The 26,485-nt window shown below is 42.5% G+C and overlaps 2 protein-coding genes across 8 annotated transcripts in view; one reads left to right on the forward strand and one right to left on the reverse strand.

Moving 5' to 3' along the window:
* COQ10B (coenzyme Q10B) overlaps positions 1 to 14,097 on the forward strand; it is a 41,018-nt gene extending 26,921 nt beyond the window's left edge. For 3 of the 7 annotated variants that reach the window (XM_078848008.1, XM_078848006.1, XM_078848007.1), the window contains 2 exons: positions 2,501 to 2,602; positions 7,062 to 8,176. In XM_078848008.1, the coding sequence (XP_078704134.1) occupies positions 2,501 to 2,602; positions 7,062 to 7,229 (270 nt within the window). In that variant the 3' untranslated portion in view covers positions 7,230 to 8,176. Of the gene's footprint in view, positions 1 to 2,500; positions 2,603 to 7,061; positions 8,177 to 8,430; positions 8,573 to 10,533; positions 10,642 to 11,284; positions 11,444 to 13,635 lie in introns of those variants that run through there. The other 4 variants (XR_012154352.2, XR_012154353.2, XR_012154351.2 and 1 more) reach the window with 4 other exon arrangements.
* HSPD1 (heat shock protein family D (Hsp60) member 1) lies at positions 8,932 to 26,278 on the reverse strand. Its single transcript, XM_073306305.1, has 12 exons — positions 26,106 to 26,278; positions 24,397 to 24,572; positions 21,102 to 21,354; positions 20,241 to 20,323; positions 19,054 to 19,149; positions 17,836 to 17,929; positions 16,669 to 16,837; positions 16,103 to 16,202; positions 13,492 to 13,737; positions 10,707 to 10,881; positions 9,806 to 9,984; positions 8,932 to 9,703 (listed from the first exon to the last, which is right to left on the reverse strand). The coding sequence occupies exons 2-12, from the start codon at positions 24,568 to 24,570 to the stop codon at positions 9,560 to 9,562; spliced, it is 1,713 nt and encodes a 570-aa protein (XP_073162406.1). The 5' UTR covers positions 24,571 to 24,572; positions 26,106 to 26,278; the 3' UTR covers positions 8,932 to 9,559.
* Positions 26,279 to 26,485: the final 207 nt, after the last annotated feature.

Here is a 26,485-nt window from a genome sequence, read left to right on the forward strand (position 1 = left end):
TCTCCCATCCCCATTCTTTCCAGGGATTCCTCTTATAAAAAACACTGTTAAGAGCAGAAATGGATTCCTTGTTAAGTATGCGGGATATAAGATGCCAAGACAGTACAGTGGGGAGAAGGGCTTTTATTTAAAGTACTTTCTCATTCTGGGGGGTAAAAATCAGGACCTGAGACAGGTGAACAATTACAGCAGAAAGTTCAGGTTTCACATGCTGACTGGACTCTATCCCTACTATTTTTCTACAAGACTGGCTCTTGACCTAAAAGAGAACTGTGAAGGTAGGCATCAGGCTGCTTCATAACTATCTCTTAGATTTACAGCTCACCTTAAAAGAGCACATCTAGTCTTGGAGAAGACTAGAACAGGGGTTCTCAACCTTTTTCTTGCTGAGCCCCCCCCCCCCCCAACATGCTATAAAAACGCCAGAGCCCGGTGGGGGAGGACTTGGGGCTCTGAGCTTGGGGGGGACCCTTGGGCATAGGCATAGTTTTACTTCTGTTTTGGAGTGGGCAAGAGCTGGCAGGGTTTGAGACAGCTCTGCACAGTAGGGTTCAGGGATGGAGTGCCACCTCCACCCCTGACTCACTCAGGAGGCCACCCAGCCTGTCTGGGCTTTGGGGGGATGCAACCAAAAAATATAACTCAAAGGGGGGAGTCAGTTCAAAAAGTTTGAAAACGACTCAGGGTGCAAAGGGGGGTAGCTAGTGGCTGTGTGCAGGCAGTGGGATAGCTCAGGGTGCAGGCAGGTGGTAGCTAGGGGCTGTGTACAGGTAGGCAGGGACAGTCCTAGTGTGGCTCCTGGCTTCAGCCCCCACGCTGCTCCTGGCTTGGGGGGAGAACGGGGTGCCAGATTCAGCCCTACGCCGCTCCCAGCTTGAGGGGTAGGGAAGGGGGTGCCAGATTCAGCCCTACGCCGCTCCCAGCTTGTGTGTGGGGGGGGGGGACACATGGGATTCAGCCCCACACTGCTCCCGGCTTCGGGGTGTGCTGGTTTCAACCCCGTGCCACTTCAGCGCAGGGGCTTGGGGCTCTGGGTTTCAGCCATGGGGCTCTGTGGATCCGCTGAAAGGGCTTGTGGACCCCAGTTGAGAACCGCTGGACTAGAGTGGTGAACCACCCCTAAGAGTGGTGAAGGGAGAAATCTATTTTTGGTGCTTAAGGTCTCTCCCAGACCTATTGTCTTTGTCTATATGAGGATTTTTTTTTCCCTAAAAATTCCCACCATTCAGATCCATCAGTGTTGGCAAAGTGGGAATGGTACCATAGACAAGGAGCTGCTGGCATTCTAACTTATGTTATTATGGTGGCAAAAACACCAGCAGCGCCTATCCACCATTGCTGTTGCTGACAGCATTGAATCGTTAGTATCAACAGTGGCCGATGTGAAGGAAAAAAATTCTAGTATTGATGTGTCCATTGAGGCTAGAAGAGTTGCAATGGCAGCATGCTGTCTCCCAGGGTAGAGGAAGAACCATGTAATTTCTTTCTGAAAATTCCAAGGCAATTGGGGAGCAGCATTTAGGTGATTCTTGAAGAGGGAGCATTGTTCAATCCTCTGCTGGAAGTATGGCCAGCCCAAATCTGGATTTGGACAGCAAACAAGAGTGAGTGAAAATAAGGGCTACATTGATCTTCAATCCCAGAGTGGAGGTTACGAAGCCAACACCACTATACTCCCCTAATATAAAACTTTAGGCAAGGACTCTAATCAGATCCGCCCGTAAACACTGCTTGCTGGGAACTGAAGCCAAATATGTATAGTTATGGCCAGATTCTGCTATTCTTCTATAGATTAATCCCTTACGTTGAAATCAATGAGACTCTTCATTCAGTGAGAGTGGTAGAATATGTTCCTTAATGACATGCATTTCTCGTGAAATAATATTTGTGAACTCTCAAACTTACAGAGGTGGCTGCAGTTGAGACCTACGGTAGTTTAACATATAGCCACTAATACTGTTTAGCATCAAAAGACAATAACTACAAATTAAGACCATTTACACAGGGTAATTAAAAATATTGGAGACATTTCAGTGCATATAATTTATACACAAGAAATAGTAAAGGTTAAATATCAGATGCCTTGTTTAAAACCATGGTACTTACAACACAATGGTACTAAATGATTGCAATTTACAATACTAGGGGCACTATTCTGTTTGTCCTACATACGTCGATCTCTTAGTTCTGTGCACCTGCTTTGAAATCTGTTGTGGCTCTGAGAACAGAAATTGGCCCCCTCCACACCGTCCTTTTTCTACCTAAGAACTGCTCCTCATGTAGATAACTTGATTACATTGCTTGAAATTATTTTAGGTAAACTGGTCTTTTCTTGGCTTCAATGCAGGAGAAATTCTTAGCTGCACCATGCCTTTTAATATGTAGTGAAACGTGAAAACATTAACTTTCCTAATACCAGCTTCCAAAAGGAAATACTTCGGCCTCGTATATTTAATGTACGAGAGCATAGTTCTAGCTTAACTCTTAAACTTTCTTTTAGGCATCCTGCACAGATGGGAAACTATTTAATCATCTGGAAACAGTGTGGCGTTTCAGTCCAGGAATCCCAGGTTATCCAAGAACATGCACCTTGGATTTTTCAGTAAGTATGGTAATTAAGCTCACTGACTGCTGGAAATGTACTTAAAAGCAAACTACAGCCATGATAAACACAAATGTGCTGCTACTAATGAAAAATATGCTAAGCACATGCACTGAAAAATCATGTTAACTTTACAAAAGTTACTGTTAAACTTTACCATGTGAAAACTTCCCTTTCTAGTCCTCATGAGGAATACTTCTTTGATGAAAACATTAGCTTCCACTGCAATGAAATAGTTCAAGGGGTTGAGTATATTCCTCCCCTCAAACTACTAAACACTTAATGTTGGTGTTTTCCAGGCTGCCAGACACAATTATCCCATATGTATTTGTCTCAGTCAGTGATAGAAAAGCCTACTAGATGATCTAGACCATGGCCCCACAAATACAGGATTGTTCTCATGTTAACTTCTAGTTTTAAATATTCCAATGGAGAGGATTCCAATGGAGAGGAGTGGTATTTTCCCTCTGCTATTTAGCATAGAGTAGACTCTTTTTTTTCTTCCTTTTTTGTGTACTGACCTTTCTTCTTCCTCCTTTGTACTGTTATCCAGTCCCTTTTTGGTTGTCTCAGCCAAGCTGTATGTATTGAGCTCTTCTGTTCTAGTCTTTTCTCCACATAAGTGCTCCAGTCCCTTAATCACTTCTTGCTCCCTTATGAACTGCCTGCATGCAGTTTATATGGTTTGGTAATGAGGTGGCTGCAGTTGGAAGTAGTATTCCAGACAGTTACACTGGAGTTGTATTCAGGGAAAATAACGCCTCTCTATTCTATGATGGGAAACCACTGCAGCTCAAAACTGTGTTAGCCCATCTCCCTTCTTAGTTATTTGTTTTTTTAAATTTATCTCCTAATTCCTCTGTGTATATCTTTCTCTCTGGCTATATATATATATAGAGAGAGAGAGAGGTGTGTTTTTTTTGGGGGGTCATTCCCAAGCCAGGGACCTACCTGAAAACTTGCACCTCCGTATACAGCCTGGCCTACAGCAGCAAATGCTGTACTCATGTGTGGGTAGATATTGTTGCCATCTGCTGGAGTTCCCTGATTTAACACACTCTCTCTCCTGTAAATAGGAGAGAGCTCTTTTGGTGCCTCCTGTAATTTGAGACCCTCTTGCATGGGCTAATCTCCTTCCATTTATTGGGATTGGGGACATCACAAGTTCAGGAATAGGAAAACAAGCACATGCTTGTAAAATTAAATGATCTTGCAGGACATGCCACTTAAGCTTGCAAGATGTATGGACCCCCAAGCTATTTTACTCATAGAATGTAAAAGCTCCCCAGAAAAATTTATTGTCCTAAAGCTCCTCAAAAAAAGCAGTATGCTAGCTCCCACTGATTGTGCAGAAATGCTGAAGGCTTTATCCCAAACCTTGTGTGAGTTGAGAAAGTCAGAATGACTGGTTTTAAATCCCATAATCCAGATACCTTGTTCTAAGGAAACACAAACTTTAAAAGAAAAAAAATCTTACATAAACCACTTTATGACATTCTAGGTTGTTAAAGGGAGTCAAAATTGGCCTTAAAATGGACACTGTTTGACTTTACGTGGAACTGCTATCATGGCCCTTTGCCATCCACCGTATTTTGAAGAGGTAAATGGTTTGTATCAGTAACCGAAGTAGAGACAGTTGAGTTCGTTGGATGTAGAAGAGGACTCTGAGTGAGGCACTTTGGAATTCTAATCTTGCTCTGTTGCTGACTCGCTGTGTGTCTACAGCGAAGTAATTTAAGTCTTTTCCCCATCTGCAAAACTATGATTAATACGTATCTACAGTACTTTACCGGTGTGGTGTTATGGATTAGTAAATGTTTGTACCTAGTTTAGAAAAGTAAAGCACACTAATGGTTATTCCTTATGCTTGCTCTCTGAATAAAACATTTTACCATCTTTGACATCACTTAACAGTGTATACTGCTGGGAACAGAAGTAGCAGAGACATCTCCACAGCCTTTTGGAATGTGACAGAGGGCTTGGCTACACTTGTGAGTTAGAGCGCATTAAAGCAACCCCAGGCGTCCTAGCTCACTACCCGTCCACACTAGTAAGGCACGTAGAGCACTCGTGGTACTCCACCTCAGCAAGATTAATGCTTGGCTGAAATGCCCGGGCGTCAGTGTGAATGAGGTGTTGCATTACTGCGCTCTGATCAGCCTCCGGAAACATTTCATAATCCCCTTAAGTCAAGTGGCCACTCTTGGCATAGTTTTGGAATTGCTGCAGGTATGTGGATATGCCCTTTGAAAGCTCTATTATCTGCTCCGAGACACAGCAACCATTACTGTGGAATGCTGTGTGTGTGAGAGAGAGAGGGGTGGTGGGGAGGAAGGTCTGCTGTTGTCTGAACTTACAAGACAGCATGCCGACATGCTCTCTCCCCCCACATACACACAACACACTCCCTGTCACACTCCACCAGCCCTCCCCCCCATTTGAAAAGCATGTTGCAGTCACTTGCATGCTGGGATAGCTACCACAATGCACTGCCCTCTGTGGCTGTTGCAAGAGCTGCTAATGTGGCCATGCCAGTGCGCTTGTAGCTGTCTGTGGACAGATTGCAGCGCTTTGCCTACTGCGCTCTACGAAGGCTGGTTTAACTCAAAGTGCTCTACATCTGCAAGCCGTGCCCAGAGTAGAACTAAGTTATTTGCAATAACTGAGGGTTTAAGTGAAACAATTAAAAATGTAGTTTTAGGGATGTAGCTTTAGATGCAAAAATAGAAATCTGAGCTGTGGGCTGCTGCTTGTTCCTACAGGCTACTGTGCCAGTCTTCAACCAAGTCAGCAGTGAATTCTGAATGAGAAGTATCTTAGATCTAAGCTGTGTTTTAGCTCTTTTTAACCTTTCTTCCTACATAGCTTGAATACAGCATAGTGTTATCTTTAGTTCACTGGAGAAATCTGTAGTATCTGAAGTTTTTAAACAAAATTAAACACTGATACTTTTTTGCAGGACACAACTTTTGGTCTCTGCCCTGTAGTTCTTGTTCCATAAAGAACTTTTAGAGTTGCCAAAATGTGCTTGTCTTGCTTGAGTAAAGTTGCATGTGCTTAAAACCCTTGTATAAGCAGATTAATATGCGCACCATTCCACACAACTCAAGAGGAAGACTGCTGTATCTATTTGAAGCTGTAAGGTCAATTTATAGGCAGGCAATGAGTGCCTCATTTAGAATTTAATTGGGACACCACTCTTAACACTGACTCTTAGGAAGAATGACACATGATGTTTAAGCATCTTCTAGGAAAGAGTGCACCTGCAGCAGCTGAGTACATCTTAACACCATGCTGCAGCTCTTAGTACTGATTGTGGTAAATTATCACCTACTAAACCATATGGAAATTTTGTAAAAAGATTTCTCTTACTAGGGTGACTTGTGTATGCAAAACCAATATAACTGAGTTAAGACAAGATTCCAGTTTATAGTGATGAGTGTTCCCTAACTAGGGACAGTACCAAGTAATATGACAGGCTATTTCATGTAAACAGTAACATGGTTGTCATGAGTTATTTAAGCTTCCTTTCTCTTTCCTAATGCTTACTTTATGCTGATATTTTTGTTTTAAATGCAAGAATAGTTAAATGGTTAGAGAGAATGATAGGATCCAAAATCTGGGACTGTAGTAGTCTTAGGCCTTGCTGCTTATAACTAATACGTTAGTGCTGTATAAAATCAGTTCTCATTTTGTGTTTGAGAGAGACCATTCACTAATTGGAATACTTGGATCCAAAGGTGGTGAGAGCAGCAAATGTAGTTTGCAGCAAAGTTAAAGCTATAGCCTTAATCACTGAAAGATGGGATGTGGAAAAGTAGCAGCTGGTCTTCCTCCCTAATTGCCATATTATTCTTTCCTTGCTTTAAATGTAGCTATAGCATATTATGACAACCACAAGTCAAGGTAAAAACTAGATTTAGTGTTAAAATGAAACGCCTTTTGTGTTCAATTGTGTTTACACATTCTCTCTCCATTTCAGGATCTAGCTCAGTGCCACCCATAAATGATCTCTGGCTGTAACTCCATGTCTGCCAGACCTTACTCACCTGAATTCAAATCTATTTTCACACTTTTCCTCTCATTTACCTAGGTCTCAGTTTGCCTCAGTCATGAACTTATAACTGCATGCATTATTCACCCATCTTCACTTTTTTTTTAAATAGTGATTGTGCTTTTGTATTATTACTGAAGTATTCTGGGCTGTAGCATGTATGAAAGATGCTATCTAAAAATGAACTGGGTTGAATGGCTCATGAGTTTTCACTTGATATTTTTCAGAGGGATATATAAACTTCATTTGCATAGGGTTAAATCTCCCCTTCTTACAGTTGTTTTAAATTGTGCTAGATATACAATTAAAAATACCCTTAAGTAAACAGATTATTTAATCTTGCTTTATCAAAGTCACTGAAATGATAGATGCTAGAACAATCTTTCTTCTTGATTTCTCAAACAGGTTTCTTTTGAGTTTCGTTCACTTCTACACTCTCAACTTGCAACACTATTTTTTGATGAAGTTGTTAAACAGATGGTAGCTGCCTTTGAGAGAAGAGCATCCAAACTCTATGGCCCAGAAACTAGTATACCTCGGGAGCTAATGTTTCATGAAATTCATCACACATAAAGGGAAAAAAGTTAGTTCTCTACCTTTATTATACTCTAATTTGTACACCTTATTTATAAGAGGTGCTTTTCTGTGGGCATCTATTTAACTTAGCTTTGTGTGATACTGCTGTACAAAACATGCATATAAGATGGAACCAGATGTACATAGAGGAATATTCAAGCTTCAAGTGCAATTCAGGGTATGGTGTTTGTAACAAGCTGAGTGGCAGCTTCTGTCAGCTAGCCAACCAAGATTGCCTTTACCTTGCCAAACAGTTTGATTATATGATGAACAGCACATCAGCATTACTGCCTTATCTAAACTGTTAAGTTTTTTGCAGTGTTTGTAATAAGTGTATGAAGTTTAAGTTATTAACAGTTTTTGAACATATGTAACTTATTCTCATGGTATCAGTATCAACCCAAACAAGTTCAGGAAAAGACAACTGCCTGTAACTTCCTACTTTTCCCTGCATCAGGAATACTAGACTTGTGTGTCAAAAAAGACTGAAAGAAGAATGCATTAATAGATGGCTTCAGTACATTTTAACTGACAAGATTCCTGTGGACAAAGTATTGCCATCAGATTAGCAGCTGTGGTAAAAATATAAACTGACACATAACAAGTTAAGAGCAGCAATTACTTGTTCTACAACTTGCTGATGTAGACTAAATCAGTGTGGCATTGTACAAAGTATATGTAATTCACTTAAATACAAAGGTCTAAAGTGAGCAATTAAAGGAAGCTTTTTAAAAGTCTACTTAAATCCACCCATTCAGTACTACCATCAAACAGATTACTGTAACATTAAAACAATGCAAAGGGGTAAATTATGCCAAGAATTCTTGAATGCATTTGATGGGCTGGCATTAGAGTTATTCCCTTGTCTTAACTGTCTATATTCCCCCTCCTCCCCAAAAGCAAGCTGGAGCTAAATTGTCTCAAAAATTAAAGCTATAAATTAAGTGAATGAAGAGATCTGCATTTTTTCTATATTATATTGAATTGCCTAATTCCTGTTTTTAATTTTACCATTAGATCAAGTCTGAAATCAGTGAAATATTTACCCCTTTTCCCTTTCAGAAAAGTTAGATGTATTAAGTATATATAGAGTAGATATCCCAGGAAAAAGTAAATCCCTTCAGATTCTTAAACTGAGGAGATTTAAATCAGTTGCAGGCATTACACTGAGTGCACAATTTCCCTCCCCATACAATAGCTTCACTGTTTGCTGGGAACATGGAACCATGAGACTGACTTGAGTTTTCTGTCCCTCTGCAAACTTTAAACTGAAGGAAAATTTTCTCCCACTTTCCCTGGAGGACATCATGAGTTGCAACACTCTTCATGCAGCTGTAGAGGTATGGTTCTTTAACTTCAGGTGTTAAAAATATACACCCCAATGTGTTTAAAGCAGTGACAAAAAAAATCTCCTCTCCATGTTCTAGTAGAGTGTCTGGTGATACAAAATTGTTAGTTTTCAACCTGGGGGGTACTAGTTTACTTTACAAGACCTGCTAATTCTCCTCTAGAAAACACAAGATTCCTTTTGAAATATCATAGGCAATTTATTCTTTCATACCCTCACAGTTTTCCCAACACTGCTGCTAAAAGGATCCAATACATGAAATAGGATTAGTACTCAATAGGCAGAGTGACAAGTCCCTGTCCATAGCTTACTACTTCAACTACATTAAATTTAAGATTAATTTTTCTTAAGAACTGTCAGTTGAGCTTGTGGTCTACACTCACCCTCCATGGAGGGGAGGATTGTTTCTTAAACAAATACTCCATCCCTTCCCAGCACTAACAGTCAGATTTCTAGCAGACTTTAAATGTGATCCCTGTTAGCATTAGGTTTGATTGTTAAAGGTTTATGGACAGGTGAATAAGGCGATACATTTCATAACTTTGAACAATCTTTTATTACATAGAGGTTGTCACATAATTGTATATTTGTCTCTGTACAATTTAAGTCTTGCACACAATGACTTCATCAGAACTTTGCTTAGTAGTGGGAAGCACCAATAAATTCTGATTAAACAGAATTTCAAGTGCCTTAATTTGATTAAATTTAAAGCAGAAAACTGGTATGTGGATCTTGCACCCAGTAGCAGGAATGTACAAATGTCTTTATTGCAAAATACAAAATAATTTATCTGTAGGCATGGACAGTGACTGTAAACAGTTACATGAGTTAAATGAAATCCAGTAACTAATGGTTACAGTGATTCTTTTAAACACCAGCCTCACTTCAGTCACTATCCACCCCTTGCACTGACTTCTGAAGTTTTAGCAAACTGTCAGTCTCAACCATCACAGTTCACCATGGATCAGTATTCCAGGAATTAGAACATGCCACCTCCCATTCCTCCACCCATTCCACCCATGGGCACTTCCTTTTCCTCTTTAGGAATTTCAGTAACTACAGCTTCTGCTGTGGATAAAAGGGAAGCAACACCTGCAGCATCCATCAAGGCAGTTCTTACAACCTAAGAGAATGGGGGGGAAAAAAAAATTCAATACTAGTTCTCCCTCCATTAAAATAAGGTACAACCGTAATGTTCTTTGGAGAAAAAAAAAGGTCACATTACCTTTGTAGGGTCAATGATTCCTTTCTCTACCATATTTACGAAGTCTCCAAGCATTGCATCATACCCAGTGTCAGGTGGACTTTGCATGATTTTTTCAACTATCAATGATCCTTCAACGCCTGCATTCTTAGCAATAGTCATTGCTGGAATTTTCAGTGTTCTCTTAATGATTTCTATACCTGTAAAAAGTATTTTTAGTGTTCTAAATACAGTACATTCTCCATGCGTTCTACTGCAAGTCAAGTACTCTAACTTACTGATGTGCTAAAAAGTTACAAGGAGAAAAAACGATTTTCTGCCTCTTCCAGGAAAGTGTTAGGTAATGACCTACTGCTGGGCAGCATTACAAGAGAGGTCACTACTAGTACAAGGCTCAAACACCTGTTTAAATTACCATTATCACTCTTGAAAATAAGCTATGAACTTATCTAACCAAAGACAAAACACTCCCCACTCAAAACATGGTTAGGAAAACTTGGTACAGCATGATCTGCTCTGAGATAAAGAATCTTTAGAAGCCACTGTCACATTAGATTCCCCAAATTAAGTGAAATGTTTTCAATCTTTAATTTTAACTACAATTGTTATGAGACACCCATTTTGTTTAACTGTTTAGAAAAGTAATAGTTTAGTTCTCTTGCATTAAATACCAGTCTCAGAATAGCTGTTTGCCTGCTTTTTCTAAAATTAGACCAGAAGGAACGCTTCTTCCCATTTTTAATATATAGCAGATCATCAGGAGTGTCAAAGGTTCCTCGTTAACCAGACCAAATAACCATAAAGGACTCATTGATATGAATTGTATTCTAACCTAGAGAGAACAGCTGTTTTTGAAGGTAAGTGGTATCACAAGGAAAATGTTAATCTTCAAACTAAATCCATTCTTGAGTAGTTTGCTTACCAATTCTTTGATCTTCATTGACTGGCGTTAAAGCATCTAGTGCTGGGATGCATCGAAGCAATGCACAACCACCTCCTAGAACTATACCTTCCTCTACAGCTGCACGAGTAGCATTCAGTGCATCAGTAACTCTGTCTTTCTTTTCATTCACCTCAATGTCACTTGTGCCACCAACCTAGAGTAAATGAGCCACATCTCGTCAGTTGCGTAAAGTCCCCATACATTCTCAGAGGCAAGGAAGTGCTTCAGACTTCAGAAGCACTGCAGGCCAGTTAAACATCAGTAACAAACTGACTTTTCCATTTGAATGCCAAAAAGCAAGAAAGAAATTGGTCAAAAAATTATAGGTTTCAGAGTAACAGCCGTGTTACTCTGTATTCGCAAAAAGAAAAGGAGTACTTGTGGCACCTTAGAGACTAACAATTTATTTGAGCATGAGCTTTCGTGAGCTGTAGCTCATGCTCAAATAAACTGGTTAGTCTCTAAGGTGCCACAAAGACCTTTTCTTTTTTCAAAAAATTATATGTACTTTAGTTGTAGAGAGCCTCTTGCAATTAAGATGCTTTATATTTCTAAAGGTGTAAACGGATCACTTCATCCATCCTTGAAAAGCAAAAATATGTATTCCTGCTGTAAAAAGGGATCAGAGTAAGAATCCCTTATCCAGTTGAAGTGACAGAAAATGAAATCCGTAGAAGATCTGTGTAAGCTCAAAGATTTGTCTCTCTCCAACAGAGGTTGGTACAACAAATACCTTACCCACCTTGTCTCAGGAAATTAAGCCTGTAGATAGTGATTTACAGCCCTATTCATGTAAACAACATCTTGTGGATTCTTAGTGGCCACAAAGAATTAAGACCTTCATTTTAGTCTAAGAGCACCCACAGATAGCTAGGTGCCTTAGCTACTAGGCAATTTCTACTTACCAACTTAGCACCACTTCATATAGCAGTTTGGCCTTTCCACAGCCTCCAAACTTAAATAGTGAGCCAAACTGCCTCTCTTGAACTAACACGCTCAGCCAGGTAAGGGACAATTGCAGTTGGCACTACTCTGGAATACACATTTACTAATCTTAAAAGGAAGACCACTGGCACATATTGGTGCTCCCTAGTCTCAGTGAATGTCTGCCAGTTTTGACCCTTCAAAGTGGCAAATAAATCCAACTCAGACACCCAATAAGAGTATCAAGTATGATGATCCGAAGTTATAAAGATAGTCTTTATTAACTTTAATGTCAACAGTGTTGGGTCCTATGTGACCAACTAAACCCCACTCCTGCACCTAGGGAAGCATTAAGGGATTACATAAATGTTGTTAAATTGCAAATTGTCACAGGGTCCTGGCCCCTTATAGGAAAGATGAATCAGCCCCACCTGTGCTATAATTAATTAGCTGCTTCCCAGCCTGAAGGGGTGGGATTAAAGAGGTGATAGGTTAATGGACACCTGTGCCTTATAAGAAGGCTGAGAGACTCACTGGTTGGAACTACAGGGAGAAGGCAAGCTCCATTGAGCCCAGGTCTGCAGGAGACCAGGTACTCCTGGGGAGCCAGCCTGTTCTAAAGGATGGAAGGAACAGAGCCCAGTAGGGACCCAGAATGGTACACCAGGGGAACCAGACTGAGGTAGAGTACTCTATCCCTTAGTCAGAAAAAGGACTCAAAAGTAGCCCAGAAAGCGGATGGGAACAGGGTGGTGTGAAGACAACACCTAAAGAGTAGAAGAGCTTTTCTGTTTGGGGGACTTTGTAGTTGGACTTTTGCTATGTCAGAAGGGGTGAAGTTTGTAACTTGCCTGGAGGGGTAAGCCACATCCCCCCAGCACAGACCAGTGGGTGGAGAGCTGGGAGTTTTGGTAGTGCCATGCTCAGCCAGCAAGGGTTGTTATAGGGCACAGCTTCTCCATGACAAATCTTAAGTACCAAAGATATAACCATACACCCTTCACTATAATTGCTTCACCTAGACAGGGAGGTTTTTCTCTCAAGGGGGGAAAAAAAGGCATGTAAAGTAATGTAATTTCTAACAGGAATGTCACCCTATTTTAAGCAATCCTGACAAGAAAAAATGTGTAGCAGAGGTCCAATTTATCAGGTTTGACTAAAGTAGTGGGGTTTTTCTGGCACTTTAGAAATGGAGACTAAAGAGGACACCTCTGCTAAGCATTTAAAGAGTCAAAGTGATGTGACTGCTAAAATGGATCTTGAGTGAAAAGTAAAATTTTGCTGTCGTCGTCCATTTGGTATAGCATAGTTCTAGTCCAGGGGTTCTCAAACTTATTTGATCAGTGCCCCCTTCTGTGTCTGTAGTAGTTTATGCCCCCACCCCAATACATATCCCGCCACCCAGCTTGAAGGTAGAGCAGAGAGCAGCAGCAGCTACTGGCTAAGAACCCAGCCCTGAAGGCAGCGCTGCACCAGCAGTACAGAAGGTGGAAACGTGGAAAGTGATATTAGTCAATATCACGTTTCCCAGCAGACATAGCATCCTATTGCCACCCTTACTTCTGTGCTGCTGCTGCCATCCCGAGGCTGGACAGCCAGAGCCCTGCCACCTCCAAGTGAGGGGAGGAGAGCCTCAATGGCGGGGCTCCAGCTGTCCCCTTTACCCACCTCCCAGATGTGCATGGCCCCTTCTGCAGAAGCCCCAGCCACCTAGAACTGACAGCCAGAGCTCTCTCAAAAAAACCAAAACACCACACAGATTGTGCCTCCCTTGGGAGGCCTGCCCCATAGTTGGAGAGCCGCTGTTTTAGTCTAATAAGGAAGTTTAAAAGTTCCTCACCTTTAGTACTGCTACTCCATCAGAGAGTTTGGCCAGTCGTTCATTTAGTTTCTCCTTCTCATAGTCACTTGTAGTAACTTCTAATTGTTCAATGATTTCTTGGATACGCCTTTCAATTTGAGCTTTTTCACCCTTCCCTTTCAGAAGCATGGCATCATCTTTTGTCACAATGACCTCACCAACTTTACCAAAGTCATGAGGCTGAATATCTTCTAGATTGAGACCCAAACCCTCTTCTCCAAATACCTGAAATAGATCATATGAAAGCTTGGACGCTAAGGCCTTATCTACATGGAGACATTTCCCTGCACAGCTATAGTAGAATAACTATTCTGTTTTAACTCCCTGATATGGACACAATTCTGGAATAGTTACTTTGCTTCTGAAGCAGAATAATTCTTCTGGAATAGGTGATTTTATTCCAAAACAGACTTGCCACATGGGAGAGTTGAATAGCTTTAATGGAATAGTTATTCTGCTCCAGCTATACCAGAAAGTTCCCCTGTATAGACAGGCCTAACTCTGTTATCAATGCTTGTATATAGTGATGAATTTGACCACCATTAAAAAAAAATAAAATAAAAATTCTAATTTACAGACCTTCAGCAGTTACCAGCTAAAAGGAATACTTTGCACATTTATCTCCAGCATGTCAGGTGTGATAGTTGTGTTAGAGACACTGTCAGGCCATTTCAAGGAGTTTCCCTATGTTACTGATGCCTGCAATTATTATAATGGAATTTAGGGGACTTTACATTTTGTTTATCCTGTTCCTTTTACACTGCAGTGAAGCCTATCATTTTCAAGAATTAGTTTGGGTCTTGTATAATGCTGCCGTGTTTTTAGACTAGTATACAAAAAAAATAAAGATGGCTTTTTAATATTATAGTTGCCCCTGCCATAGATTTTAAAAAACAAATAAAATTAAACTACCCAACAGAACACTACATGCTCCTTAAGACCAAACTCTAGAAGTCACGACATGCTCACTAACATTAATTTTGGTAATGCTTTTGTTCAGTTTTATAAATAGTAAAAACTTCCAGAACAACTCTGATAAGTTTCCTGGGCGCCACCTAGCTATTAACCTGAAGATTACTTGGGAGGTATAGATGTGATAAAAGGCACTCCGTGAAAAAGCTATTTAATGATCACAAACAGATCATTTTGCATTGCACTACAGCTCTCAAAACTTACTCATACATAAAACATTAACATTTTAAATGAAAAAGTGCATAAATCAGACTCTGTAAGGTGCCAATCTGACTGCCCTGCATATTAAAGCTTTTTACAATACAGTAGTTCCAAAACAGGCAAAAAGCCAGCCACAGTGCAAGTTCTCTCACAGCGCCCTGTCATATCAAGCGTCTCTTAAGGAGAGATGACCTAAGAACAAGAACAGTTCCATGTCCATCCAATATGTTGAAGAGACTATTAACAAGAACTGCAGATAGGGTGACCAGACGTCCTGATTTTAGGGGACTTGTCCCGCGTCCTGACCTTACGTTGGTCGGGACGCCCTTTGTCCCAATATCGGGACCGTCTGAACCACAGCCGCAATGTCATCACTCACTGCTTCCTGGGGCAGCTCCTGGCGCCCATCTGCCAGCAAGAGCGGAGCTTGCAGGCACTGGGAGCGGGCAGAGAGCCCTCTGCCCGCACAATCCGTGACTCTCGGAGCCAGAGGGACCTGCCCAGTCGATGCTTCCCGGGACAGGAGCTACACCAGGTAAGCACCGCCGGGACTCCCCACCTCGCCCCCTGGCGGGTCCCTCTGACTCTTAAGGTGGGGGCTCTGTGTGCTGCCAGCACCTGCAAGCCGCACTCCATGGCTCTGGCAGCTACCACTGGTGCTTTTCCCGGCCAATGGGAGCCACGGAGCTTGCGCTTGTGGCGGGCACAGCACGTGGAGCGTCTGGAGACTCCCCTCGCTGCTCTCACCCTAGGAGCCAGAGACCTCCCAGCGGGGCTGGTGAGTACGGCCAGGGAAGGGGGGCCTGTTGGGGGAGATCTGTGTGTGTCAGGGTACTGGGGGTCTGTGTGGGGCACTGTGTAGTTGTGGTGGTGGGGCTGTGGGGAAACTAGCGAGTGAGGGGTTCTGGGCAGCTGGGTGTGTGTGCACACAGCACTGTGCATCTGTGGTGGAAGGGTTGTAGGGGGCTCTGGGCATAGTGGATCCAGGGGGCGCTGGGCAGGGGAGCTGTGTGGTGCAGCATAGGCCCACCCCCAACAGGAAGGGGCACGCTGGTAGCACAGGGCCAGGCGGACCAGTGTGCCTCTGGTTGGGGCTGTGCACCCGTGTCTGTCTTCTCCCCCCCCAATGTGTCCAGATCACAAGAGTGAAATATCAGGTCACCCTAACTGCAGATGTGAAGCGGACACCTAATAACCAGCTAGAACAACTGGCCGCTTACCATGCTATACAATGGCATGACAGTCCAACCTGGCCCAAATGTCAATCAGTGACCTGAAAAGGGTTGTACCCTGTTACCAATCCCTCAAATGGTTATCCTCTGAAGCATTTTGTAGGAAGTTAAAATCAAATGGGTGCTTGGCCACAAAGTGAATACGTTTTTACATATTTACAAACACATGCATATAATTTACTTACAGCACCACCCGTAGCAATTGCCATGTCCTTAAGCTGGTTCTTTCTATTGTCACCAAAACCTGGTGCTTTTACAGCAACAACCTGGAGGCCAACCTTTAATCTGAAAAGAAAAAGTTCAGTGAGAACACTAATTCTAACAAAGTGTTAAACTGTTTACACTTCCCTGTTACAGTAGCTGAGAGAACAAAAGAATGTTTTAAATGAAGATTTTAGTGTAAGACAGACAAAAACAAAGCAAAAATGCCATCTTAATGGATCCCACAAGCCCATTAATTGGCTTTTTCTACTAAACTGATTAGCAATGAAACCATCAAATCACTAGGATTCAGAGTTATCACCCAAATTAGATGAATGGGGCTATTCACAGCTGTTACTGTTTGTCTGCATTGCTGAGAGGAGACCTAAATAAGAAGCAAAAGTTGTCAAGTTCAGACAGATACATTTGGTCCTACTGCTCTACAGAGTAAACTGTGCAGGAACATCTGCTGTTTTTAAAGACACAGTTTTCTGACTCTGAAGTAGACTGACAAGATTCTATTACAGAGGTACACCTATTCAAGCCTTACCTGTTCAAGACGAGAGTACTGAGGGCTTCACCATCAACATCTTCAGCAATAATGACCAAAGGCTTACGGTGAGCGTTGGCAATTTCAAGAGCTGGAACTATGGACTGAACACTGGAAATTTTCTTCTCACTGATTAAGACATAAGCATCCTGGAATTCACATTTCTGTCCTGCAGAGGCAATAAGTATTGTTTGAACTATCTAATTGTTCTATTTTAGCAAGTATATATGAAGGTACCCTTTACAATCCCCAAGTCTGATCAAATCTGGCCACTACACTCTCCATTTACATTTATATTAGATAGAATGAAAACTAGTTTCAAGTAATATTTCTACTCCTGAAACCTGATGCCAGTTTGTGATTTTGTAGCATTTCTATTTTCTCTCTCATGAAAACTCCTACATAGTCAGAATTAGTTGAACAAACTACTGCACACGAGCAAGCCACTTAGGAATTTTAGCACTTTGCTGTGCCACAAATGTGTCACGTCCTCAATTTGTATTTGATGGACTTAACCCTGAACAACATATACACAAATAATACTTTTGGGTAAGAACAAACTTTTGCACGCATCCATGTATATTCTGGGGCAAAGGAACACCCACCAACATTATCCTGCCCCTTTACTTCATTTTGTGAAGAGAAGGTGATTTTACCTTTCCCCAGCCCTTACTTACGAAAGAATGCTCTAGTTCTACAAGGGAATGCAATAACTAGCCACGCAAATAAACTTATGTTTCTCAAAGATCAAATGATACTTCTATTCCATGTAAACATAAGTCTTAAATTTAATTAGCATGTGATTACACTCTGAAGAGACCAACATGGCATTTTCTTGTAAGCAAGATTTTTTTTTTTTTTTTAAATGCCAGTCTGATAACTTATCAACTTTGGATCAGAAAGTTAGGCTGTGTTTCCTGGCTCACACACACCAATTACAGAGCCAATACAGCCAACAAAAGGTAAAAACTTGTTTTAGTTCAAAAAGTAAGCAGCTAACCGAATACAAATAGGGAAACATCTTTGGGTTCAGAAAAGTTAAGGATAAATGTTGACACTTTACCCAAGATTCACTTTACCTATATTGTAAGCTCTCTAGGAAGACATTCTTTTTGTTCATACAGGTTATAGCACAAGGTACTTCGATGGCAACTTTTGCAAACTCACCTTTGGCTGTATTAATGAAGTATGGTGAGATGTAGCCTCGGTCAAACTTCATACCTTCAATGATTTCTAACTCATCATTCAGGGTTTTTCCATCCTGTTTAAATGTGATACAAATTTACATTTAATCTATAGTTTACGTAGTACCTAAAGTGCTTCTATGCACATATTTTTAACATGTCAATCACCATGGAATTCAAGTCTCTCTGCTACCTTCACCACTGTGGTTGTATTCTTTAGGTCCTCTACCCTTTATGGGGGAAAAGAGAACGAGGGAGAGAAAGAGGGGTCAATCTAAAAGTGATACTGTCTCTAGAGGGGGAAGTATGGGCGCACACAAATTGTGTTCTAATGGAGTCGTGTAAAACACATCCTTACCTCCTGTGGTGGAAACAATGTCTCACAAGAATTAGATCAAAAACACGAAGAAAATTCACCTCTACTTTTATAGCTAAATTCATCCTGTATTAGTCTTAACAGAAATTATCTTGACCAGTTAGCAGTATTTATTGTTCTAGATTACTTAAACAGTGGAAGGAAACGAAAAAGAAAAAAGCTTGTGAACTAGTGATTGTTGGCCAGTATAGTCATTCTTAGCTCAATTTACTGCAGTTAAGAAACCACCACATTCTCCCAATTATCTTTGAGAGATTTTAAAAGTACTATGCACCATGGAAATACTGGTATGTCTCAACCAGGCTACTGAGAACCATTCAGCACGTCACATTAGTTTAGACATATGTATCTGCTCTGCAGTCCAACTCATCACTGATTCAGTTTCCATTCACTGTATTCCATGTCCCTGTATTTACTATACCGATGTTACAATCACTGCATAATTTTTGTCTATATTTCATCTGGACTATAAAGAGCAAGCAACAGTCCTCTTAAAAAAAAGAGGTGTTCTCTAATTTCTTTGCACTATTCCCTATCGACTATGAGACAAAACTATGACAGTGTTAATAAGCTGTTGGGCTCACTATGTACCCCTAATCCAACTCCAATTTACTGGAGTTCTGTAGTGAGGACAGAGTACATGTAGTAATGCCAAACAAAACAAGAACCAACAACATACAGAAGGTCTGGAATTCAGAATAAAGTGGAAGGAGTTTAAGCTACAAGTGCAGCGAGTTCACTTCTTACTCTGGTTATCTGTGCTTTCAGCAAATGTTCCTCTAACTTGGTAAGTTTATCTTCAACGAGCATAACAATTACTCTTACCTTGACTGTGATAACACCCTTCCGTCCAACTTTTTTCATTGCATCAGAGATTATGTTGCCAATTTCCTGGTCCCCATTTGCTGAGATTGTGGCAACCTTCAATGAGATGTTAGTTATTTTTCCCTTTAGCACTTGATTGATCCACTATTTACAGAAGTTAAATTTAGGGACAGTTTTTACAGGAGCAATAAGACTAAAGCGTTACAGGTCAGAGAACAAGAGGATGCAATTCATGACATGATAACTTCAGCATTAACATTGCCACATGATTAGATATGGAATATTAGATATGTGAAAAGCTACAGCCTTTTCACGGAAGTCTTCCATTTTTCATTAGTACAAATTAGAGTTTAGGTTCCACACCAAGTCTTCATCTCATGTTAAACAACTGAGAAGTCTAGAAATCTAACCATAGACATTAATGTTTCTCCCATAGATAGCCAGTGAACAATTACAAATGAGTTTAATATAAAGCTGTTTCTCTTCTCAATATATGTAGTATTCACTTGTGAATCAAGATAGCAATAGTCACTTTTGGCATTTTGTGACATGAAGACAGAACCTACTTGGGAGGCTAACGAGTCAGCTGAAGATCAATGCTGGTTATCAGAGAGTGGACTGGACCCTTTAAAGGCCAATGGTCCAGCCCTCCTGTGCCTCATTAACAGCCTCAGAGCAGGCAGCTGGTCTCCATAGAGCAGTGGTCCATAAACTTTTCAGGGTCATGCCCCCCATGACTCCAGCGTAGGGCTGGGGAAATGCGGACCAGAGTAAGGATGCTGCAGCTGGGGGTGGGTCTGGGACCAGGAGCAGAGCCCCAGCCTGGGATAGGGCTGGAGCCAAGCTGGGCGGCCCTGCCCCCATGGGGGATGGCCTGGGCCCCAGCACATTCCCCCACTCCCCCAGGACGGACGAACACACACACCAGCTAGAGAAAGCTGAGGCAGAGCACTAAAGGCTCATGCAGGCTACAGAGACCTAAAGATAAAATATTACAACTCAAATTGAAAATGCAACAAGAGTCTGATCAACACAATAGCAAGTTGATATCATATACCCAACCTGTAATTTAACTGGTTCCATTAAAATTATTTTTACTCTTAATAGCACATCTTCACTTGTTGGATGAAATTTTTATTTATGACAGTTACAGAAAACTAGTAAACCGAGAAGGAATAAAGCCTCACCTGAGCAATTTCTTCTGGAGTCGTAACAGGTTTGGACTGTTTCTTTAGTTCAGCAATGACAGCATCTACTGCTAGCATCACACCTTGATAGAAGAATATGATAGTTATTGTTACTCAGGTGAATTCTATTTACATGGTACAGAACAGTCAAGTCCAATGACAAGCTTCAAAATTCCTCAAAATTGGAATGCAAGTTAAACAATGCAAGAGCAGCAACATATCCTTTTTTCCCCCCATTTGTATACAAAGTAGAGTACTTACTTTTTTGTTGTTTCTAGGCCATGCACTTTCAAGGACAAAGGACAGCCTGTCCCAATCTTACAAACAACACACTAACAGATTTACTTTTTTTTTTTTTTAAAAAGACGACCCATCAATATTAAATTGCAAGTGCATAAAGAATAGTCAGTGAGGAAGGAAGAAAAGCAGAGATAGCTAAGATACCACTTGGAAAAGAAGTTACACAGAATTTAAAAGAAATACTCTGGGCACATAATACTAAGGACTGTATAAACATTCCCCGATTTATAACTTCCATAAGATTAAGCCTATCAGAAGACAGATTTTACTGAGATCTGTTGTGATGAATGACAAGTAAATACGATCCAGTGATTATATAAAATGTGTGTATCTAAAAAAGTAAGGCCTGACAATATTAATTCATCCACTTGACAGCAAAGTTACTCATTTCTATGTTCTGCCCCTTCCCAAAAGGGTCACGTGGCTTTTTCGAGTGGAGCCAGGTTCTCTCAAACACCAGTCAAATTTGCCATGGGTGAAGCAGAGAGAAGAAACTGACGAGATAAATGTTATAGGAAAACCTTAAGCGCACGAGTGACAAAGAGATTGTTAAATTCTTACCTCTCCTGATTTCCACAGGGTTAGCTCCTTTGCTGATTTTTTCAAAGCCCTCCCTGGCAATGGAACGCGCCAATACTGTTGCAGTAGTAGTTCCATCTCCTGCCTCTTCATTTGTGTTGTTGGCAACATCCTGAACTAACTTGGCTCCAATGTTTTTGTATTTGTCTTTCAAGTCAATTGCCTTGGCTACTGTCACACCATCTTTTGTTACCTTGGGACTTCCCCAGCTTTGTTCAATAATCACGGTTCTACCCTAAAATCATCCAACATACATAAGAGGTAAATTAACTGAAATGATACCAAGCAGCACAGACAAAAGGGATTACCACAGATTGATCACTTGGCACATCTAAACAACGTACAAGGCCTACACTACAATAAAACACCCACGGGATGGCCCATGTTGGGTGACCTGGGCTTGTGGAGCTCTGGGACCCCAAAAGGGGGGTGGATCCCAAAACCCAGGCTCCAACCAGAGCCCAGACATCTACACTGCAATTTTATAGCCCTGCAGCCCAAACAAAGCCAGCTGACATGGGCCGGCTGTAGGTGTTTTACTGCAGTGTAGACATACCCTCAGACAGCCACTCTCCACCAAGAGACACAAATTTGTTAATAGTGCCAACTCAAAATATAAACTTACTTTTATGAAGAGGAAAGTTTTTCCTCCTAGTTTCCATTGTCAGAGAGTGAGATTTATAATGGTTCTTCTATTTGGGGCCAGAAATCAGTGAAAGCATATGGTACCATTTTAAAAGGAGAGCATCCAACCAACTTCCACAAACAAAGTATATTATGGGGTGGGGGACTGAGTGCACTGACATCTATGATTTTTAAATAGCTGATTTAATATAAAAGATATCAATTGACAGTACTGAAATCCTTTGCCCACCCACAGGACAGCTGCATTACAGATAAGGGCCATACTGAGGCTAGGTATATACTATAAACTTGTATCAGTATAACTACATTGCTCAGGGGTGTGAAAAATTCACACCCAAGTGACAGGTATACCAACCTAAATGTAGAGAGCGCTATGTCAATAGGAGGGCTTCTTCCGTTGACAGCTACCGCCTCTTGCGGAGGTAGATTAACTATGTCATCTTCCACTGGCATAGTAGCATCTTCACTGAAGGGCTACAGAAGCACAACTACACTGGGGGTTGCGGCAGCATTTTAGGTATAGAGGTGACCTCAGTCTCATCACTTTTTCTCAGCCCTCACCTTGAGAAGCTAGCCATTCACCTACATCCACTACACCTTTGCCCTTCAGAAAAGCTGAGAAGGTGCCAACTCCGATTGTTACAGGGTGACTAGGTCCTTCAAGAGGAGGCAGGGGCCAATGCACCTGATTGATTAGTTACCTTCCGAATGGGGTTAAGAGAAGGCACCTAAGCCATATAAAGGAGAAAGTCAGAAGAGGGGCAGATGACAACTGCGTGAGGAGGAAAGGACAGATGCCGGGAGAAACAGAAGCAGCAAAGGAGAGCTGATATAGAGAGCCACCGGGAAGAACAAAAGGTACAGAACATTAGTGATGAGGACTGGCCAACGCTGGTGAACCCCTGCTGACTTACAAGAAAGCTTATACAAAGGCCCCTAGGACACAAAGGGAAGAATAGCCTGAAACAATAGGATTGATGCAAGTCAGGAGAATGGCTCAGTCAGGGAGGCCTAGGTGAGTGGAACACTGCTAGGGAGTTCTCATAGGGGAGACTTGTCTGGGGGCTACCAGAGAATAGTCACGGTAAGGAAACAAATCTGGGACCTCTCAGATGGCCTGGAGACCAGAGCTCTGGAACATGACAGATGACATTCCAGAAAGGGGTATGGAAAAAAAGCCGAGAATCTCCTGCACTTTGGGATTGTGGAAAGAATGATTTTATCATGAGGGTTCTGCAGATTATTCAATATATACAAGAATAAACTATGACTACAGACAGGCCTTTGAACTGAACATTGAAAGAGAGTTTATTTAATGGCTGGACCAAGAGGAAACAGACAGGCACACACATCATGGTGCAGTTTGTGGCTTGGGGCTCATCTTGTCATAGTGATGAAGAAATAAATGGACAGACCAACTCATTTCTCATAAGCTACGCAGCCACTAACCATGAAAAATAACTGCTTTGAGAAACCCATTCTCACATGCTGTTGGTTGTGTTTATGTAGATCATTTATATCATGGCTTTTAAAAATAAAGCAGAATTTCCTCCCCACTTGAAAGTTTCTCTCAAGCTGATAGATATCTGATTTGTTTTTTTGGTTTAAAAAGAAAATTTCAGGAGTGTTGAGTGATGGAACACTTACCTTTGGAGACAAACTCGATTACATGCAAATATTCTATAGTAATATATATAGCCTCAATCCTGCAAACACCTAATGTGTATAATTATATTCATGGGAGTAGTCCAACTGCATTCAATGGGATTACTCACTGGGATAAACATTTGCAAAACTGGGCCCTAAAGGTGCATTCACCCATCATCCACCCTTATTATTACAGCTTTGGGACTTGCTTGCTCTTACTTATTTACCAGGCCAAGTCAAGATGAAACCAATGCTGACAAAGTCTGAAATTTATATTCCCCTAGAGAAGTGGCTCTCAACCCACTTATATATTGTGGGCTGAATCCATATATTGAGGGTATCACATGCATCACAGCTGTGTACTGATGTCCATGACCTTGCTTTAAGCATGAACCCTCTCCAAACTGTCTTATTCCAACATCATATGATCCAGCAGGACATAACAGCTAGTACTCTGAAAGCCTAAACTTGTTGAAGGCAGTTAAGCTGCCTCTATTCTTTTTCCCCCACTGTATGTTCACTTAAGCTACGCTACTCACATTGTGTGATGGAAGTACTTAGCTTCCTCTCATCACCAATGGGTTTATTACTTAAAACAGGACTAGGTTCTAACTGAGTAGGACACTTCTAATTCAGTCAGACCCCATTAACGCTAACTACCATAAATATATCCTGCTACAAATCATCTTCCATCCACTGAATGGGACGTCAATTGTCCAGCCAACATTTAAGTGACTGTGTGGCGCTGGAAAGACAGATTTAGCAGCAAAGAAGAGATTCAATTCCCTCTAATAAGAGCATGGCACACGATACATTCACCATTTGTTATGTACACAGTGATTGAATGATTGTACCTACTGTAATTTTGAAATGGTCCATTTGATAACTTTTTTATTTTATGAACTCCTCAATCCCTAATTAGTTTATAAAACTGGAATGTACTGTACAAGTATTCACGTTACACAGAAAACAGCTTTTAATATACCTTTGGTCCCATGGTGACAGCTACAGCATCTGCTAGAAGATCTACTCCCTGTAGCATGAGAGCTCTAGCCTCTGCTCCAAATTTAACATCTTTTGCATAGGCCCGTAGTAGGTGTGGGGCCAGTGCTCTGGACACTGGCCTCATCTGACGTAGCACTGTTGATAAACGGAGCATTTCTGAAGGAAAAAAGTAAGATACTGCATTAGTTTTATTGTGTCACAGTACTTTGAACCACCATATTCCTGTGTTTTGTTCTCAAACTCCTCCAAACATTTAGAGCAAACAACAAGTTACTAGTAGTTTTTTTTGAGTTTTAAATGAAAGCTGTGACCGATCAAATATTTTAGTGTCCCAATTTTTCTAACAGTTGGATATTAGAGCAAAAGTCCAGGAGTCTGGACCCCTGGATTCTAATCCCAGCTCTTCCAGTGACTCACTATGTGATCCTGGGCAAGTCACAATTTTTTCCTTCTGTAAAATGGGAATAAAGTTTATCAAGCTCATGAGAGCATTGCGAAGTTCACTTTTTGTATGTGAAGAGATTATAGCCACAGCAATGACGAGTGTTGTGAGACTACTAGTATTATGTATGATAAAGCAGGAAAAGTGGGGTATTTCACTGAGACTATTACAGACAAGCAGGTTAGAAGAAAATGTCTGTCAGAGCTCAGCAGCTTTATCAGCATAAAAATCCTAAAAGTTGCTATTAGAATGTGATCGTGAAAAACGAACAGTTCAAGGGTGAGAGCATCTGGTGATAAACTAACAAGAAAATTGCAACAGTATCAACAGCCTGGCAGAGAAAGTCTGCAGAACCCAGGCCTAGCCCCCCTCCACATGGTTCTCTCCATCAGGACACAAGAAGGTCAAGAGACACTCGCCCCCTGCTGCTGGATGAGCCAACCTGCACAGGCAGCGGAGCCACCCGCATGGAGGCCCCTTCTCCCCGAGACTATGGGAGAGGCTGTACCTGCAGCCCAGCACGACAAGGCAGGACACCAAGCCGCTAACAGGGCGATGCCGCCACTCCCGCAGCGGCAGCCAAGGGCCGGTAACGCTTCCAGCGCAGAAGAGACGGGAACACAGCACGCAGGAAGCCGTGCGCAGCCCCCTGTGTGTCTCTCTCACACAGTCCCACACCCCCCTCCCAGGCTGAAGGCGAAGGGGGTCTCTCTCTCTCACACACACAGACACAGATACACAACCAAGGGCAGGAAGCGGGAAAATCGCTCTCTCTCTCTCACACACACACACACACACACAAAGGAGAGCAGGAGGGGGAAACCGCACACCCAGGCAGGCGTCTCCTCTCTTCTCCCCCCGCCCAGCGTACGAGGTGGGGACCCCCCCCCCCACGCTCCCGCGGGCTGGAGGCGGGGATCCCCGACCCCGCCGTGGGCACCAGGTGGGGGCAGGGTCTCTCACACACGCCCCAGGCCTTGTGACACCGGGCACGTGCGGGAAGGGGCGTGCGCGCTCCACGGCGGCGGGCAGGGCTCGGGGAAGCCGCGAGGAGCCGTCCCCTGTCCCCTCAGCGCCGATGGCCGCCCCGCGCCGATGGCCGCCCCCCGCCTGCAGAGGCTGCCCGGGCGGCGCCCTGGAGGCACGTGGCTAGCGGGAGTAGAGGCCCCGGCGCGGCCAAGAGCGGCAGGGGAACAGGCGTCCGCGCCGGGCCCCGCCTCAGCGGCACAAGCCGCCAGGCCGCTCACCTGAACACGGCGGGCAAGGCAGCAGGCGGCTCCGCGGTCCGCAGCTGGACGAGCAGCGCAGCGCTGTGGGACTGAGTGACGGGAGCCTGGAGGGAACACGGCACTCACGGGCTCTGCCCCTCCCCCGCTCAGACAGCGACCCATGTGGGGTCCTGTGCGGCCAGGCCCCGCACCCAGCATAACAGTATACGTTTGGCCCAGCTGGAGGCGGGGCGCGGCTTTCCGCCAATCGTTCAAGTGCCCAGCCGGAGAGTGGGCGGGGCCTACGGGACTGTGCGTCCTATGCGTGAGCTCCGGCTACTCGCGTATGAATCAAACAGGTTTTGGGGCCTCCCAATTCCAGAACCTTCTGGAAAGCTCATGCTCGCCACAGGTCAAAG

Source organism: Lepidochelys kempii, chromosome 11, assembly GCF_965140285.1.
Source record: "Lepidochelys kempii isolate rLepKem1 chromosome 11, rLepKem1.hap1, whole genome shotgun sequence".
Classification (NCBI taxonomy): domain Eukaryota; kingdom Metazoa; phylum Chordata; order Testudines; family Cheloniidae; genus Lepidochelys; species Lepidochelys kempii.